General features: G+C 33.0%; 3 protein-coding genes across 9 annotated transcripts; 1 reads left to right on the forward strand and 2 right to left on the reverse strand.

Moving 5' to 3' along the window:
* Positions 1 to 469: 469 nt before the first annotated feature.
* On the reverse strand, positions 470 to 2,452 carry AT4G22530 (S-adenosyl-L-methionine-dependent methyltransferases superfamily protein). Of its 2 annotated transcripts, NM_001341551.1 has the most exons (3): positions 2,006 to 2,452; positions 1,251 to 1,908; positions 470 to 884 (listed from the first exon to the last, which is right to left on the reverse strand). In NM_001341551.1, the coding sequence occupies exons 1-2, from the start codon at positions 2,153 to 2,155 to the stop codon at positions 1,273 to 1,275; spliced, it is 786 nt and encodes a 261-aa protein (NP_001329270.1). In that variant the 5' UTR covers positions 2,156 to 2,452; the 3' UTR covers positions 470 to 884; positions 1,251 to 1,272. The 2 variants fall into 2 exon arrangements, with proteins under 2 accessions (NP_001329270.1, NP_193984.1); NM_118379.5 differs by having other exon boundaries at positions 470 to 1,908.
* On the forward strand, positions 640 to 996 carry AT4G22520 (Bifunctional inhibitor/lipid-transfer protein/seed storage 2S albumin superfamily protein; the record flags this gene model as incomplete). The annotated part of the gene is made up of 1 exon (NM_118378.1): positions 640 to 996. The coding sequence occupies one exon, from the start codon at positions 640 to 642 to the stop codon at positions 994 to 996; it is 357 nt and encodes a 118-aa protein (NP_193983.1).
* Positions 2,435 to 8,501, reverse strand: ORP2A (OSBP(oxysterol binding protein)-related protein 2A). 6 transcript variants are annotated; one of them, NM_118380.3, is made up of 11 exons: positions 7,739 to 8,501; positions 5,787 to 6,149; positions 5,193 to 5,262; positions 4,746 to 5,101; positions 4,503 to 4,658; positions 4,236 to 4,403; positions 4,002 to 4,142; positions 3,665 to 3,895; positions 3,446 to 3,559; positions 2,972 to 3,165; positions 2,435 to 2,806 (listed from the first exon to the last, which is right to left on the reverse strand). In NM_118380.3, exons 1-10 carry the CDS (start codon positions 8,132 to 8,134, stop codon positions 2,995 to 2,997), a joined length of 2,166 nt encoding a protein of 721 aa, NP_567662.1. In that variant the 5' UTR covers positions 8,135 to 8,501; the 3' UTR covers positions 2,435 to 2,806; positions 2,972 to 2,994. The 6 variants fall into 6 exon arrangements, with proteins under 6 accessions (NP_567662.1, NP_001328218.1, NP_001190800.1 ...); NM_001341553.1 differs by lacking the exon at positions 7,739 to 8,501 and adding an exon at positions 6,279 to 6,818 and having other exon boundaries at positions 2,470 to 2,806; NM_001203871.1 differs by lacking the exon at positions 7,739 to 8,501 and adding an exon at positions 6,279 to 6,404 and having other exon boundaries at positions 2,470 to 2,764.
* Positions 8,502 to 14,293: the final 5,792 nt, after the last annotated feature.

Genomic DNA, 14,293 nt, shown 5'->3' on the forward strand with positions numbered 1-14,293 from the left:
ATCGACTAAATGGGACTTTGGATATGACTCATATGAGTAAATTTATTCATATTCAATAGAACTTTGGATATGAATATGAGTAAATCACTAATTCTATTGCAAATTTTGATGACCGATTAAGTACGTTATGGAATGTGGAATTTGACTTTATTTGGGTAGACGTTTTACATTAATTTCATCGCCAAACCTTTTATTCGTAGACTTGGCAAATTTTCAAATTACACCTTGGTCACCAAAACTCTATTGTAAGACATTTGTTAAATTAATACTAATAGTGTGCGTTCAGCAAGAATAACAACTTTGATAGAGTTTGTATTGTTTTGGGCATTGACAAATTGTTCCTTGCCTAACCTCTTCTCTAGATGAGTAGATAAGGTTTAAATATCTTGAGAGTTGATTATATAGTATCTTCTTCTTCTTTTTTTACTTTTGGCTAAAATGCGAAATTCAAATTAATTTTCCGAAAAGTTGGCATTATTTTTTATTTTTGTAAACTTTCATCCAAAAGAAATATCAAACAGTAATCTAACCAAATGTTCTAACAACTATAAATACAAACTCTCACCTCCCAAACTAAATACTCAATACTCCTCTCAGAACTAAACAAAAGAGAGAGAGCATAATTAACATTTTCAAAACATGGCTTCAAAGAACATGATGAAAAACGCTATAGCTCTCTTCCTCACCATTAACCTCGTCTTCCTTGTCTTCACAAAGGCCCAAGCTCCTCCACCTCAAGCTCCGGTGTGTCCCAGAGACTCGACCCAATTCCTATCTTGTACTAACGTGCTTAACCTCAGCTTAATCCTCATCAACAATCAATCAGTATTGCCATGTTGCACTCTAGTGACTGGGCTTGACGCTGCTACGGCATCTGCCTGCATCTGCAATGCCGTTAGAATCACAATCTTTAATTTCTTGACTATCAATGTGAGAGTTAACCAAGTTCTTAGACTCTGCCGTATAATTCCCCCACTTGGTTTCAGATGCCCTTAATCTTCTCATAAGACTAAATAAGCAAACCAGTTCAGTAATATATATCGGTGCAAAGTATGTTTCTCTAATAATCATATGCGTCTTTATCACAATCTATGTTTGTTGAAATAAAGCGAAAACATTACAAACGTTTTCACATGTTCGTTTTGATGTTCGATGAAAAGGTAAAATAAACTTTTTATGTTTATCCTGTTTTTGTTATTTCATGAGGTTTCAAATACCCTTAAGATATCAAGTTTCAGACTTAGCCATACCAAATTAAAAAGAAGCTAGTTTCTAAGGAACGGTTCCTGCGAGCATAAACGTCTTGTAAACAATGGTTCGAACCAGCTCATAACCACCCCAAGCCGTCTCGAGCTCTTTGACTACATTGTCCGACAATAAGTCTACTCCTTTTTCTTTAGCAGCACCAACGGCAGACCACGATCTTAGCATCCGCAAGAATCCTTCAAACGACACCGTTTTCTTCATCTCCAGTTCCATGGGCTTTCCCTCTGAGCCCAAACCCACGCTCTCAAACGGAAACGGCAACGTCTTATATCCGTCCAAAAAATACTGACTCTCTGGGAATTTACAATACGGCAACGTTTCAGCGATGAACCGAGTCATCACCGAGTCGAACTCGGGATTCACCACCATGTCAGTGTTGTAGCTCCACACGGCGATGATTCCTCCTGGTTTACGGAGGAGACGATTCGCGATCGCGTAGAATCTCGGGAGATCGAACCAGTGTACGGCGGTAGCCACCGTTATCAAATCCACAGAGTTCTCTCCTCCAATAAGATCTACCATTTCATCTTCCGTCATCGACGAGGGCGTGTGGTGGTACGTTACTTTCGGATGCGGTTTTCCGAGATTCAACATCGTCTCGCTAACGTCCGTCGCAACGACTCTTTCGTAGTGTTCCGCGATCTAAGCAACAAGTCGTAAAAAATCAGAGATTCGCGTTACGAGATTTCAGATCGGGAAATGTAAGAAAGAAGAAAGAGAGGGAGGAGAAAATACATACTCCGATGGCAGCTTGGCCGTTTCCGGTTCCGGCGTCCCAAGCGAGATTGTGACGGTGGGAGAGAGCGGCGAGCTTGGAGTACCAATCGGCGGGATAAGTAGGTCGTGCGTCTAAGTAGATATCAGCTTGACTATCGTAAACTCCTGACATTTTTGTGATTTGCTTCTTCGATTCAAATTTCTGATCAAATTGGTTTCGAATTCTGGTGAGCTTTAATAATAGAGGAGAGTGACGAGTGACGACAGATTGCGAAATCCGATTTTGCTATTTCCTCGTTGACTTTGACGGGTTTTTTGGTCAGCTAAAATTGGTTTTGGATTTTGTTTCGGTTTAAATCTATTTTGTTTTGATTTAGTATATGTCAGTATAACTAACTCACTCTATACGAGTATACGTACATGGAGAAATAGTATTTTTTTGGATGGTTGTTAATCAAAGATGCTAAATTTTATTGCAAGAGGAGTAATGTGAAAGAGTCTTTGTCGGGATTTATTTTTATTGCTGACATATATTTTTTTAATAATTAAATACAAATGGATTACAAGGAACTTGTCCAATGTAAGACCAACCTACTACATTAATCTCAACTATTTGACGAGGGAGATAGAGAATTGAAGAGAAGGATATAAGACTTTACAGTGACACTCTAAGACTCAAAAGGAGGACGTCTTTTAGGAGATAGAACCAAAGCCTCCTTCTGATATTTGTTCTATGCCCTCTTTCAAGCAGAAAACTGAAACCATGGTCGAAAGATGGGTGCTGCCGTGTAAACAACTCCAATATGGTCCGAATGAAGATCTTCTGTTAGGCAGATTCGATGCAAGAAACGAAATACTTAATATAAAAAATTGATTTTTTTTTTTTCGAAACCAAGATAATTTGGGTGGTTCGGGTTTTCTATTGTAACATTCAAGGGGCAATTTATTATTTTGCTGGTACGAGAGCTGGTAGGATGAGTTATATTACCTGGAATGAAGTCAAGAAGCTTTCTAAGCGGCGTCCGCTAGCTCTTCTGTGAACTCCCCGAAGATGTCGGGGCAATCATCCCAGTTCCTATGCCCTCGTGCTTCCCAATAACCACCCGTGTACTTGAAGGTGTCGCTTTCACCTTGTCTCTCAAACCATCTCGGTCTCCAACCGCTTTCTTGAAGTTGCCGCGACTGCAGAGAAACCGAGCAATTGTAGTTCTTAGAACATAACTTCACCACATAACCATCAAAAATTTTTCAAAAATGTAACAGACTAACAACAGTAGTTCAAGGTAGAAGATCAGCCTAATGATTATAGTACCACAAAAGCGATAAACGAATATGCCAGAGATCAAATCATGCAAAATTCTAGACAGAAGCTCATTCTATGTATTAGTCCTCATGTTCTCTGAAAGTTAATTCATTCAGGGCTTACATATGCATGGACCAGTGAAATGTATAGGTGACGTACCATTCTTTGCCTTCTTTCTAACCGTTGTTTCTCTAAGTTCGCCTTCTCATATTCACCATTCTCAAGATGCCGTTGATCTGGTCTGAGCCTAGAGTCTGTGGGAGGAAGTATCTCCTACATCCATCATCAAGTTAACACAAGATCAGACAAGTCTATATGAAAAGATAGTATAGCAATCCATAAACAGAATAAAAACAAGATTAAACCATCTGAACATACCTGTAACCCAGGTGTTAGCTCGTTCAGAGTAATGGCAAATGAGGTTAAGTTGTATCTAGTTACATTAGGCGGTGGCTTGGTCCTTTTCCACAGTAACGAGGCATTTGATGCAGGATCACTGACTTTCGACTTGTTGATTCCATCACCAGCAACATAGTAAAGGCTATCATCCCATTTACCAAATATTGTTGCTGCTTTTTGCCCTGCTACGTCTTCTACAAAACCGTTTACCTATATGTATATTTGATCATGTTTTATTTCAAGTATTCAGTTTCCACATACATTCAAAAGTATAAAATTCATTTTTACATATACAGAGCATTTCTATGTGACTCACCTGGTGGGGATTTCTCTCAAGAATGGATTGCTCCTTAAACTTGAGCGTACAAGAATATTGGCGGTTCCCACGGATTTGCATCACACCATGATGATCACAGTAGAGTTTACCTAGTATGATATTGTATATAGTTGATGTTACCTAAGAACAAAGATGAAGTATAAAGTTACTTCAGGGACAAATGAAAAATCTGCAAAAGTAACTTGAAAGCAGTAGTTAATACTTTGTATATACCTTGCTCCACTGAAATACTTCTCCATCATCGAACTCCAGAGTCAAAACTCCAACAGGTTCGACTTGAATCGACCTCCCCCAAAACTTTGACCTGAGGTTAGTGTCACCCCAAAACTTCCACCCTTTACCTTCACAGTGGCAGGCGATAACAGTTGGATGGTGACTGACCTATTATAACCAAAAGAATGATATTCTCTAGTCTTGGTAAAGATTCTAACAATTATGTTCATCACATTCTAAATTTGAGTTAAAATTTGTGTGACATACCTTCTCAGAGAAGAAACGGATTCCCTTTTCAGGAAAGTCGGCTTCATAGGTTTCTCCAAGCAAAGGATTGAAGGGCTTACAATGCCTGCCTTCAGTGGAAGCATATCCAGAGACCGCAAAAGCAGCAACATTTAAGGCTCTTAAGAGACCATTCCCCTGATTATCCAATAGGCTTTAAGTCAATATAAGATAAACAGAATGTAGTAATGTACAAGATAAGTAAGAGACTTTGGTGTCACTTACAGATTTTCCATGTTCATATGCTCGGTCCAAAAGATACGAATACTCCAAGTCTTCAAAACATTTTTGGAGGGATGATATTGGTTCATTGAAATACACAGGGAGGCAAACTCGGGTGAGATCCTTTCCAACGTTGTCTTTGATCATAGACCAAAGACTAACACCTTTCTCTTTTTCAGCTGGATCAGGAAGTTTTGTTCTTCTCTTGATATCCGTGTGTCCAGAAATAGCTAAATTTGATTCAGAACCAATGTTAGGTTCGTTAAAGAACTCCTTTGTGTCGTGGAAGGAAGGTTCATCTTCCTCAGACACATCCTCAAACTCTTGTTTACCATCAGATGAAGCAGTTGTGCTGCATTCTAGAAACCAAATAATGTCAACCAAACACACAAATCCTGATTAAGAAAACATTTCAAAGCAAAGCAATTCTTGAGCGTTAAGACTATGTACCACTATACTTTCCACGTCCTAGGCTTGAAAACTCATGCTTCCCTGATGCACCAACTTCGAGATTAGCTGCCTGAATAAAAGAATACTCTCATCAATCAGTATCCAACATGGATAAACTGCTGACAAGTGACATGAGAGATGTCACTCCAATTGCATATCACACAATGGTCCATACTTTCACATTCAAGACATGGATAAATGACACATGAACACGTTTTATGCTTTTATTGAGATGTATCAAATTCATAGTTTTGTCAACACCATGGTCCACACATCCACGTGAAAGATGGACATAAGAAATGTGAAACAGACACTCGACATCAAACTCATACTTGTCCACAACTTTTGTAATCCCTTCTCTGTGTACCTATAGTTATACAAGGTGATGTGACTATGACCAGTTTTGAGTTTTCTACTACTGACTTTCCAAGGGGACAATAGGGACTCCTATTAAATTCTTGAACAATAATACAAATTCACCCGCCCACCTCTCTCAAACAATAGCACAAGGGTTTAACAAGAAAGAAAGAGCCAGCATCAAAAGATCAAACAAACCAAAAAAGAAAAAGCATGAAGGAAATAAAGTAAGTTTACCTCAAGCTGCCTCAATGCATCAAGCAAATTAGTCCGTTCTTCGTGTAAAAGTTTAACTTGTCCGTGCATTTCAGAAAATTCTGAGAGCATGATCTGTTCGCACTCTTTGACGAGATTCTCATTCATACCCTCTTCGTGCAACCGTTTCTTTAGTCTCTCAGTTGATATGGACAAATCCTTTGGTGGTATGAAGGAGAAATCCCCATTAAGTGACCGCAGAGGAAAGATACATTTTGTAGATGCTAATGCTTGTAACCAAGCTGCTCTATCAGTTATAGAATCAGTCCTCAAATGAAGGGTCTTTGTTGCTGTGAATATATAGAACTTTCTATCATCAGACTTGCTTTCTCTGAAAGAAGAAACCTGCTGAAACAAAAACATAGTTACAAGCTCAAGTACTTAATCAAAACAGCAAGTTTTCATTTTCAACCACAAAAGCAAAAAAGAAAGTTGTGACCACAAATATCATCAAACTAGAAAAAGAAAACTTACCAGAAATCAGATTCTGGATCAAAGATCTAAAGTTCCATGCTATAAAAAGCAAAAATGGACCCTAAGAACTCAAAAGAATATCCTGAACTTGGAAAAAAGTTTGGAGATGCAGATTTGGAACTAGAACAAATCAAGCTGGGCCCATGAAGGATTTAACTTTAAGACTGGATAAGGCACGTAAGATCTATAGGTTGAGAAAGACAAAAGTTTATTATCTGTAAGCAAAACAAAAAAATATCTAAAGTTTATGTCTGGATCAGCTTTGGTGTATTTTGGGATTAAGCAAATGTAATTTTGAAAGTTCAACACAGAATTATGCTTGTAAAAACATCGTTTTCTCATTGTCAAGCATGTCAACACAAGTCCTTTTTATAATTGGTAAGACCCCACCCCCTCCATTATTTCCAACAAAACTAATTCTTCTACTCACCAAACTTGTCCAAAATCCAAAAAAAAACTTATATAATTGAATCCATAGAATAATACTATACACACAAGCCCATTTGTGTGAAAACACTTATAGATATAGATATAGTTAGCTAGACTTCTTAGCTAAAGAGAAATCCAAAGTAAAAGATGACAATGAAAAAGTTAAAAGCGTATACCCATTCACTTACGTTGCCAACAAGACAAATCAAAGCAAGCACATGCAAAGGCAAGAATCACCAAAGAACAAATTGTCAAAAGTGTCCAAAATTCAAAAGACTTGTTTTAGTTATGCAACTGAAAAAGTTCTTAGTTCTAGCAACCAAAAATTGACATATCTATAGCCTTCTTTGGCTTTTTCTCCCAAAGAAAAAAAAAACTAAGAGAATCCAATTTTTTTGACAATTGGCAAATGTATTAAATCTTGAAACCAATAGAAAAATATATTTTTTAAAAAACTGAATACACTAAGAAACCAACTTGAAAGAAAAAAAAAAAAACAATGTGACCACTGAACAAAACCCTAAACCTACAAAAAGAAGCCAGATTGTTGCAACCAACACACAAAAGATTTTAAATTTTGAAAAACAAACAAGCACCTGTTGATGTGACCCACTAGAGATTCACAGCAAGTTAAAAGCTGGGAAAATACCAGCAAGATTAATAGTATTATTATTACACAAAGACCAAAATCAAAGTGGTCAAGAAGAAAGTAAGTGATGAATCTGATGATGAAAGGTCATTCATAGAAACGAAACAAGAGAGTAAATTTCACATTTAGGGTTTATCTTTTTCACCAAGAACACAACAAACAAATCTATAAACCACTGGTTATTTCCTCTAACTATGAGTGATAAAAGGCGTTTCATTTCCCCAGAAACAAATCTGTATCCATGATAGTCAAAATTTAATAATGAATCAACAAGACCAGAAATCAATAAATCATAAAAACTGATAATCTCAGGTGAATTTTTTTTTTTTTCTCCCTAAAACCAAAATCAAAAAATTTCAGAAATCAAACTTTTTGTAAATACCTTAAGATGAACAATGCCGACGGTTTTTTGTTGTTTCCGGCGACCACTACAACTATCCATTCTCGAAAGACGTTCACCGGAAATATCTCCGATTAACCTCACATCATCATCCGGAGAAAGTAGATTCAAATTCTCCGGTCTCCGGATCTTAGAATAAGATAAGATTCCGTTACGGAGTAAGAACCATCTAGATCTCCATCCTTTACCAAAATTAGTCCATTTATATAAGATCCCAGCTACAGTCTCCGATTCCGATCCACCGGTCAACGATTTCGCCGGTAAACTCCTTGACCTAGTTAAAGCCGTTGTCACCGGTTCTTCCGGTGACTGGCTATTAATCCCGTGAGGACTCTCCAAAGTAATACAACAAAGTGGATGTAACTCTTTAACCCGCATTTTCGTCTCCGGTGACGGATTTGTTAAAATTTGATCTCAGATCATAAAACTACAAAGCAACATTCGTAAGATCCAGAGCATGCAGATTTGGGGGATGAAATCGAAGAAGAAGAAGAATAAAAGAACCTGAGAGCTCTGAGAAACTGAGATTTTTCTCAGAGAAAGAGAGAATCAGAGAGAGAGAGGTTGCTTAAATGTGAGACTGAGTAAGCTTGAATATTTGTAAATGGCTTTATGTGGAAAAACTTAGATATATACATTGTATGTGTAATGTGTGATATATTATATAGTTGTGTGATGGTGAATCAGAAAGAGGTTGGGAACGAAGTTGGGAAAATTTAAGACGATGGCTTTTGATTGTAATTTTGTTATGTTTAAGAGGTTATAAATGGAATTATGTGTGGTGATCTTTGATTTTGTGCTTAATTTAGATACTCTTACAAAGAGGATTGTTTTTGTTTATTTTAAGTAGAGAAAGGTCCACTACATTAATTAACTATATAGCTTGATTTTCAAGCTCATTTGAGAGTTATATAACATACTAGCTCTTATTGTCATAGAATTAAAGATTTTACGAAACAGAAGCTCTTTTTTACATCCATTGAGCATTCCTATCACTCCTTGAATCTCTGGAGCAGCATCAAGGCAAGACATTAGATCATTGATGAATCTGATTATCTCTAGCCATTGTTCAAACTCTTGTTAGTACGCAAATCAGGTTGTGATCACCTTGTTAGACTGTGTTTTTGTTGTTGTAGTCTCTTGTTTTCTATAGTTTATACTTTATATATGCATTGATAATAGTGTTTATAGACTACATAAACTTTTCCGGTTGTTACAAATTGACGTCGATTCGTTGTAAAGACGTGTTCAAGTTAGATTCAGATGTTAGGTTGTCACTTTGTGAAAAAAATTGAGAATTGATTACAGCATATAAAGTCTTATCTAATTATTCTGACGTGTAGACAAATTTCATGTTTCGAAAAAATCTTAAAAGAAATGAATATTCAATCAGTAGTGTGATGTGATTCAGAAATTTCTAAATTTCGAGACATTTCATTTACTTATTTTTCACAGCAACATTGTTAATAGCTCACTTTGATTCTTTCTATATTTAAATCTTAAATTATGAGATTGAAATAGTTTAAATCTGAAATTTTAAATCCAAATCATCAAATGTAAACTTAAACCTTAAAATCATAAACTCATTAATCAAATCTAAACTTTAAACCTTGAATTAAATTAAACTGGTTTAGATATCTAAACTGATGGTACTATAATACTATAACATTTGCATAAATCTATTATAACATGATATCAAATTATCTAGTTAATCAAAAGTTAACAAATATATTTATATGTAAGCTTAGAAGAAAATTGGTAGGTCCATAGGTTAAACAGGGAGACAGATTTTCCAAGTTAAAAAAGGAACACTATAATCATTTTTCTCGTATTTTGTTTGACGAAAATGACTTATCATTGAGGAAAAATAAATCACTAGGTTAAATAGTTAATACAAACCGTACATCAAGGAAAAGCCCACTTTTGTTTTTGGAATAACATGCCACTATTCTGGTGATAGACGAAAACAAACAAATATGTTAGATTAGTAACTCATTCAAATTATTAATAGTTCTCTCCAATGAATTTTTAAGATGGCAAAACAAATAATTAACAAGTCATTAGATTAATGTTTTTGGTTTCTGAAGTTTTTCGTGAACTTTATTGGTATGAGGTCATATCCAATAGCGAGAAAAAGAATAACAATCTTACCAAAAATCGGTCTCCTACAACATATATGAAATAGTTGTAGATCGTGCAAATGGATTTCGAAAAGTTCTTTATATTTGGTATCATACCAGATCGAACATCAAACTATATATCGTTTAAATGTACGAGTAATTTGTCTAGTCAATGTGAGTATATTTTTCGCATTATTTACAAGAAAAGAGTAGCCATAGATTTGAAAAGAGTAATAAAAGCTGTGGAGTCAACAAAATGTAATAAGACAGTAAATTATAAATTTGATGTCAGATGTATAAAAGCATAATGTTTGTTATTCTCATTTATTACAAAAATAGCATGGACCGTGGGATGTTTGAGGCAGTGGACCGGCGTGGCGTGGCGTGGAGGACCCGGTACTGGCTTGTTGTCCCACTGTCTCACACGGGCCAGAGTTCAATTTTTTCTTTCTCTATTCTCTTGCAGCCAACATAACTTAGATACCATTGTAATATTATATAATCTTATCCAACATAACTTAGATTCGTTTGGTTTCCGGTAATATTAAAACTACTAATTAGATTTTTTATTACAGCTTCATTATTGTCATTCAAAAATAATTATTAGAATTAATACTATTTATTGAAAATTTAATATAAATTACTAAAACTATAGCCAATAATTATTTCAATCTTAAATTACAAGAGATGATTGATATTATTTTGTCTAGTAACCAAATTGATATATGCACTTTTCATAGTTATGATAAGAAATCACAAATTAAATCTAAATAAGATTATCATAACCTAAAGTATCGTATCAAACAAAATTAACATTAAAGTAAACAAACCAGTCCATTTTAAAAATATTTGGTCAATACCAAAAACTTATACTATAATATATTGTCATTTTCCATAAATGCAGATATATATTTCAGGTAGTGTATTTTTTTTGTCATCTATTTCAGGTAGTGAATGTTACCTCAAAAGCTCATTCCAGACACGATATTTCTGAAAAAAAATAATCTAAACTCATAAAATTCACTAGAATTTAGATGTCCATATTTAGAGGTTTGTGAAAGTATTGAAAAACAAACAAAAAGTGTGAAACTATATGATGAATGTAATTGTTCAAAGAAGTCTATATTTAGAAGTACACTTGGGTCTATGTAATTCTGTGAGGCTCGGCTTTCCACTCCCCACGCTTTCTTGTTTTTGTCACTAGCTTTGAGCCTCTGTCTATCAGTCAGTCGCCACGATAATTTATTTTTTTCTTAACTAAGACCTGTTTAACGCATTATTATAATCAATGTCGTAGCTACTAGTTAAAAATTAAAATTAAAATGTTTTTGTCTTCTCTAGATATATGTACTGCCCATTAATTTTGCATTTTTCAAAATAAACATATAAAAAGGTTTTCATTGTCACAATCGTAACATTCATCTTACCAGAAAAGAATATCAATCTTCACAACAATGCTTGAACTTATTAATATCCGAGATAGATTTTTCTTTTATATTTGAGATAATTGTCATTATATCAAGGATTTGTTTGTCGACAATCCTTTTTGATCTACAGAAATATTGATGATATCCAAAATTACGGACGAATATTTATATATTAAGTTAAAAGAAAATACAAAGAACAAATTGTCATCCTAATACGAAACCAATAGCTCCCAAAAAAATAAATAATAATGGTAAACCATTCGTGTCTTTGTGTCTGTGACCAAAATGATCTTTAGATTACATCACAAAATGTGTTCCTTATATGTGGTCTTGTTCCCAAATAGTGTGTCCACTCTTTATAAATTATTAAGGTAGTTAGTCTCACTCACACGTCTAGTCTAATTAAATTCTTAGTATTAGATGACCTCGATTGATAGTAAAAATCATATATAGATCCGTTGTTACAATGCTAAAACTATATGGAGTTTTAATGTAATCAACATTCAAAAATGATGATATTTTGTGTCTGGGTTGCATATATGCGGATATAGATAGACTCTATATCATTTGGGTATATATAGTCGTATATAATATCTCTTTAACATTATTATTATTTTATTTTATTTCCTCTTTTAACATTTTTTCCCACTGTTTTGGGTATAATATATAGGTGCAGCAACTAATTAGTAACAAACATTTGTCATTGGTATACCATCTTATTATATAAAGTACGGTTTCGAAAATTACTAACTCGCGAGATCATCACACATGGTAATTTTATCGATCTTAGATGTTGACACGTGTCAAACAAAATATATAGAAAAAACTATATGGAAAAAACTATAGTTTAAACTATATGGAAATATAAGAAAACTATATGTATTTTATTAAAGTTAAAAATAGAAATTGAAGACAAAAAAGGCCAAATGTAAGTTACCAATTCTTAAGAAATATGGGAAAAAATACTATTTTAATTTCTCCTTAAAAGATAATTATAGAAATTTATTAGAAAAAAACTAAATAAGATAATTATACAAAAAATTATATGTATCTGATTAGATAAAAATAGAAATTAGAAAAGCTGTCTTACTATATAATTCTAATTAAATTTACCAACCAATAAAAAAAGGGAAAGTTTACAATTATTTATCAATTATAGAAGAAAAATGATTATATACATAATTCTACAAAACAAAAAGAATGTTTAGGATTATATACAGAATTCTATAAAAAAAAAAATGTAAACATCCATCTCTATATAAACAAAGAGATAATCTCTTATTTTTTCACAAAAAAAACCCTCAAAATTACTATTTTTGCCTCAATGTTTTGCTTTTTGTTTTTCCTTGGTAAGTCAAACATTAAACTTTTTTCTGGATGGTTGACTATAATACATGTACATTTATCATATTTATTTTCTAGGTTTACCCTGTTCTTATGCTATTAGAGTATTATTATATCATGCTTGCCTTAGAAAATATTATTCTTCGTTGCTTTTCTTGGTACGTAAAAACTTTTTTCTCGGTTAATTAGTTAATATTTACTTATACGTTGACTATAATATGTATAGATCTGTTATATTTATTTTCTAAGTTGACACTGTTCTTACGCTATTAGAATATTATATAATGCTTACCTTAGAAACAATTATTAAGCGTTGTTGTTTACATTTACTTATCTTCAATTCTTTAAAAAAAAAGTCAGAATAGCTATCATCAAAGATAACATGAAAACACAAGTTCAAGAAAGTGGGAACAAAGAAAAAAAAAAATGAACTCATAATAATAAATTTTCTCCTACTTGATGAAAAGGTAAATTTTAATACTTTAATCCTCAATATTCTCCAATTTATTAATCTTTTTTTAAAACAGAAAAAAATAATTCAAGGTTCTATCCATCATTATCTTATTGAAAAGTTTGGAGCTCAATTATGTGAAGGAAACCTTATTGAAATTTGCAACTTCCATGTGCAATATGTTGAAATAAGAATTACAAGATCTCCGATCATAAATTTCAGATGATACTAATAGAAAAAACCACGATTCCATCCATAAAATTATAGTATAAATAGGCGGCCTTATGTGGATCACCACATAAACTAATTTCTTCATAAATACTCACAATTGATTCAAAATAATTATGAAAATATCATTTAAACAATGTCATTTAATAAAATAGCATGTCATACTAAAAAATATAGGAGTAACATATGATTGTTATGCAGGTGACGATATATAGTTATTGTTCATGGTTACGAAAGTGGTGACAGAAAAAATTAGTATAAGGGAAATATATCTTATTATATAATTAGTATGATATATTTTAGTTTTTCAAAGTTAGTAATTAATATTATCATGAATAGTTATCAATCAAAGATTTTACGATATATCATGATTTAAAGGGATTTAGTTAACGTTGATCGATTATCTCTATATTTTTAACGTGTATAATTTAAAACCATTTTGAAATCATTCGCTAACTTTATGATGAATAATTTTAATTTTAGTTTTTTATATAAGTATATCAAAAGTTATTGCTATTTGATATACTTTTCATTCAAATAATTTGAGCAATTGCTATATGATATATTTTTCATTCAAATCATTTTTTATTCAATGATTTTAGTGGTGAAGAAACAATACAACATTAAAAAAAAAAAATTACTTTTAAAAGATAATTTATACTTACAATATTGTTAATTATTATTTTTTATTAAATTTGATTTTATTTATAAAAAATAAACCCGTCCATCGGACAGGTCTTTATCTAGTTAATATATAAAGTATGATCATATCTAATTTTAAAGCATTTTTTAAAATGGACGGTTGGTAATTATTTAAATATATACGTAACATAATGTTTAGTAACATTTTAAAACCAGTTTATGTCATTTTCAACTCTATTTTGATCAAGCATCTTACAAATATTGGACTTAGTCGGTTTAACATTTTACTCGAAATATCCTTAATAATAGAACTTTCCCTCCTTTT

Source organism: Arabidopsis thaliana, chromosome 4 (assembly GCF_000001735.4).
Source record: "Arabidopsis thaliana chromosome 4, partial sequence".
Taxonomy (NCBI): domain Eukaryota; kingdom Viridiplantae; phylum Streptophyta; class Magnoliopsida; order Brassicales; family Brassicaceae; genus Arabidopsis; species Arabidopsis thaliana.

Excerpts from the sequence above, each read along its gene's own strand:
- AT4G22530 (NM_001341551.1), bottom strand. The coding sequence starts at position 2,155 with ATGTCAGGAGTTTACGATAGTCAAGCTGATATCTACTTAGACGCACGA. Across the intron at positions 1,909-2,005 it reads ACGGCCAAGCTGCCATCGGA|ATCGCGGAACACTACGAAAG; the intron begins GTATGTATTTTC and ends CTTGTTGCTTAG.
- ORP2A (NM_118380.3), bottom strand. The coding sequence starts at position 8,134 with ATGCGGGTTAAAGAGTTACATCCACTTTGTTGTATTACTTTGGAGAGT. Across the intron at positions 5,263-5,786 it reads ATGCATTGAGGCAGCTTGAG|GCAGCTAATCTCGAAGTTGG; the intron begins GTAAACTTACTT and ends TCTTTTATTCAG. Across the intron at positions 5,102-5,192 it reads AGGACGTGGAAAGTATAGTG|AATGCAGCACAACTGCTTCA; the intron begins GTACATAGTCTT and ends TTTGGTTTCTAG.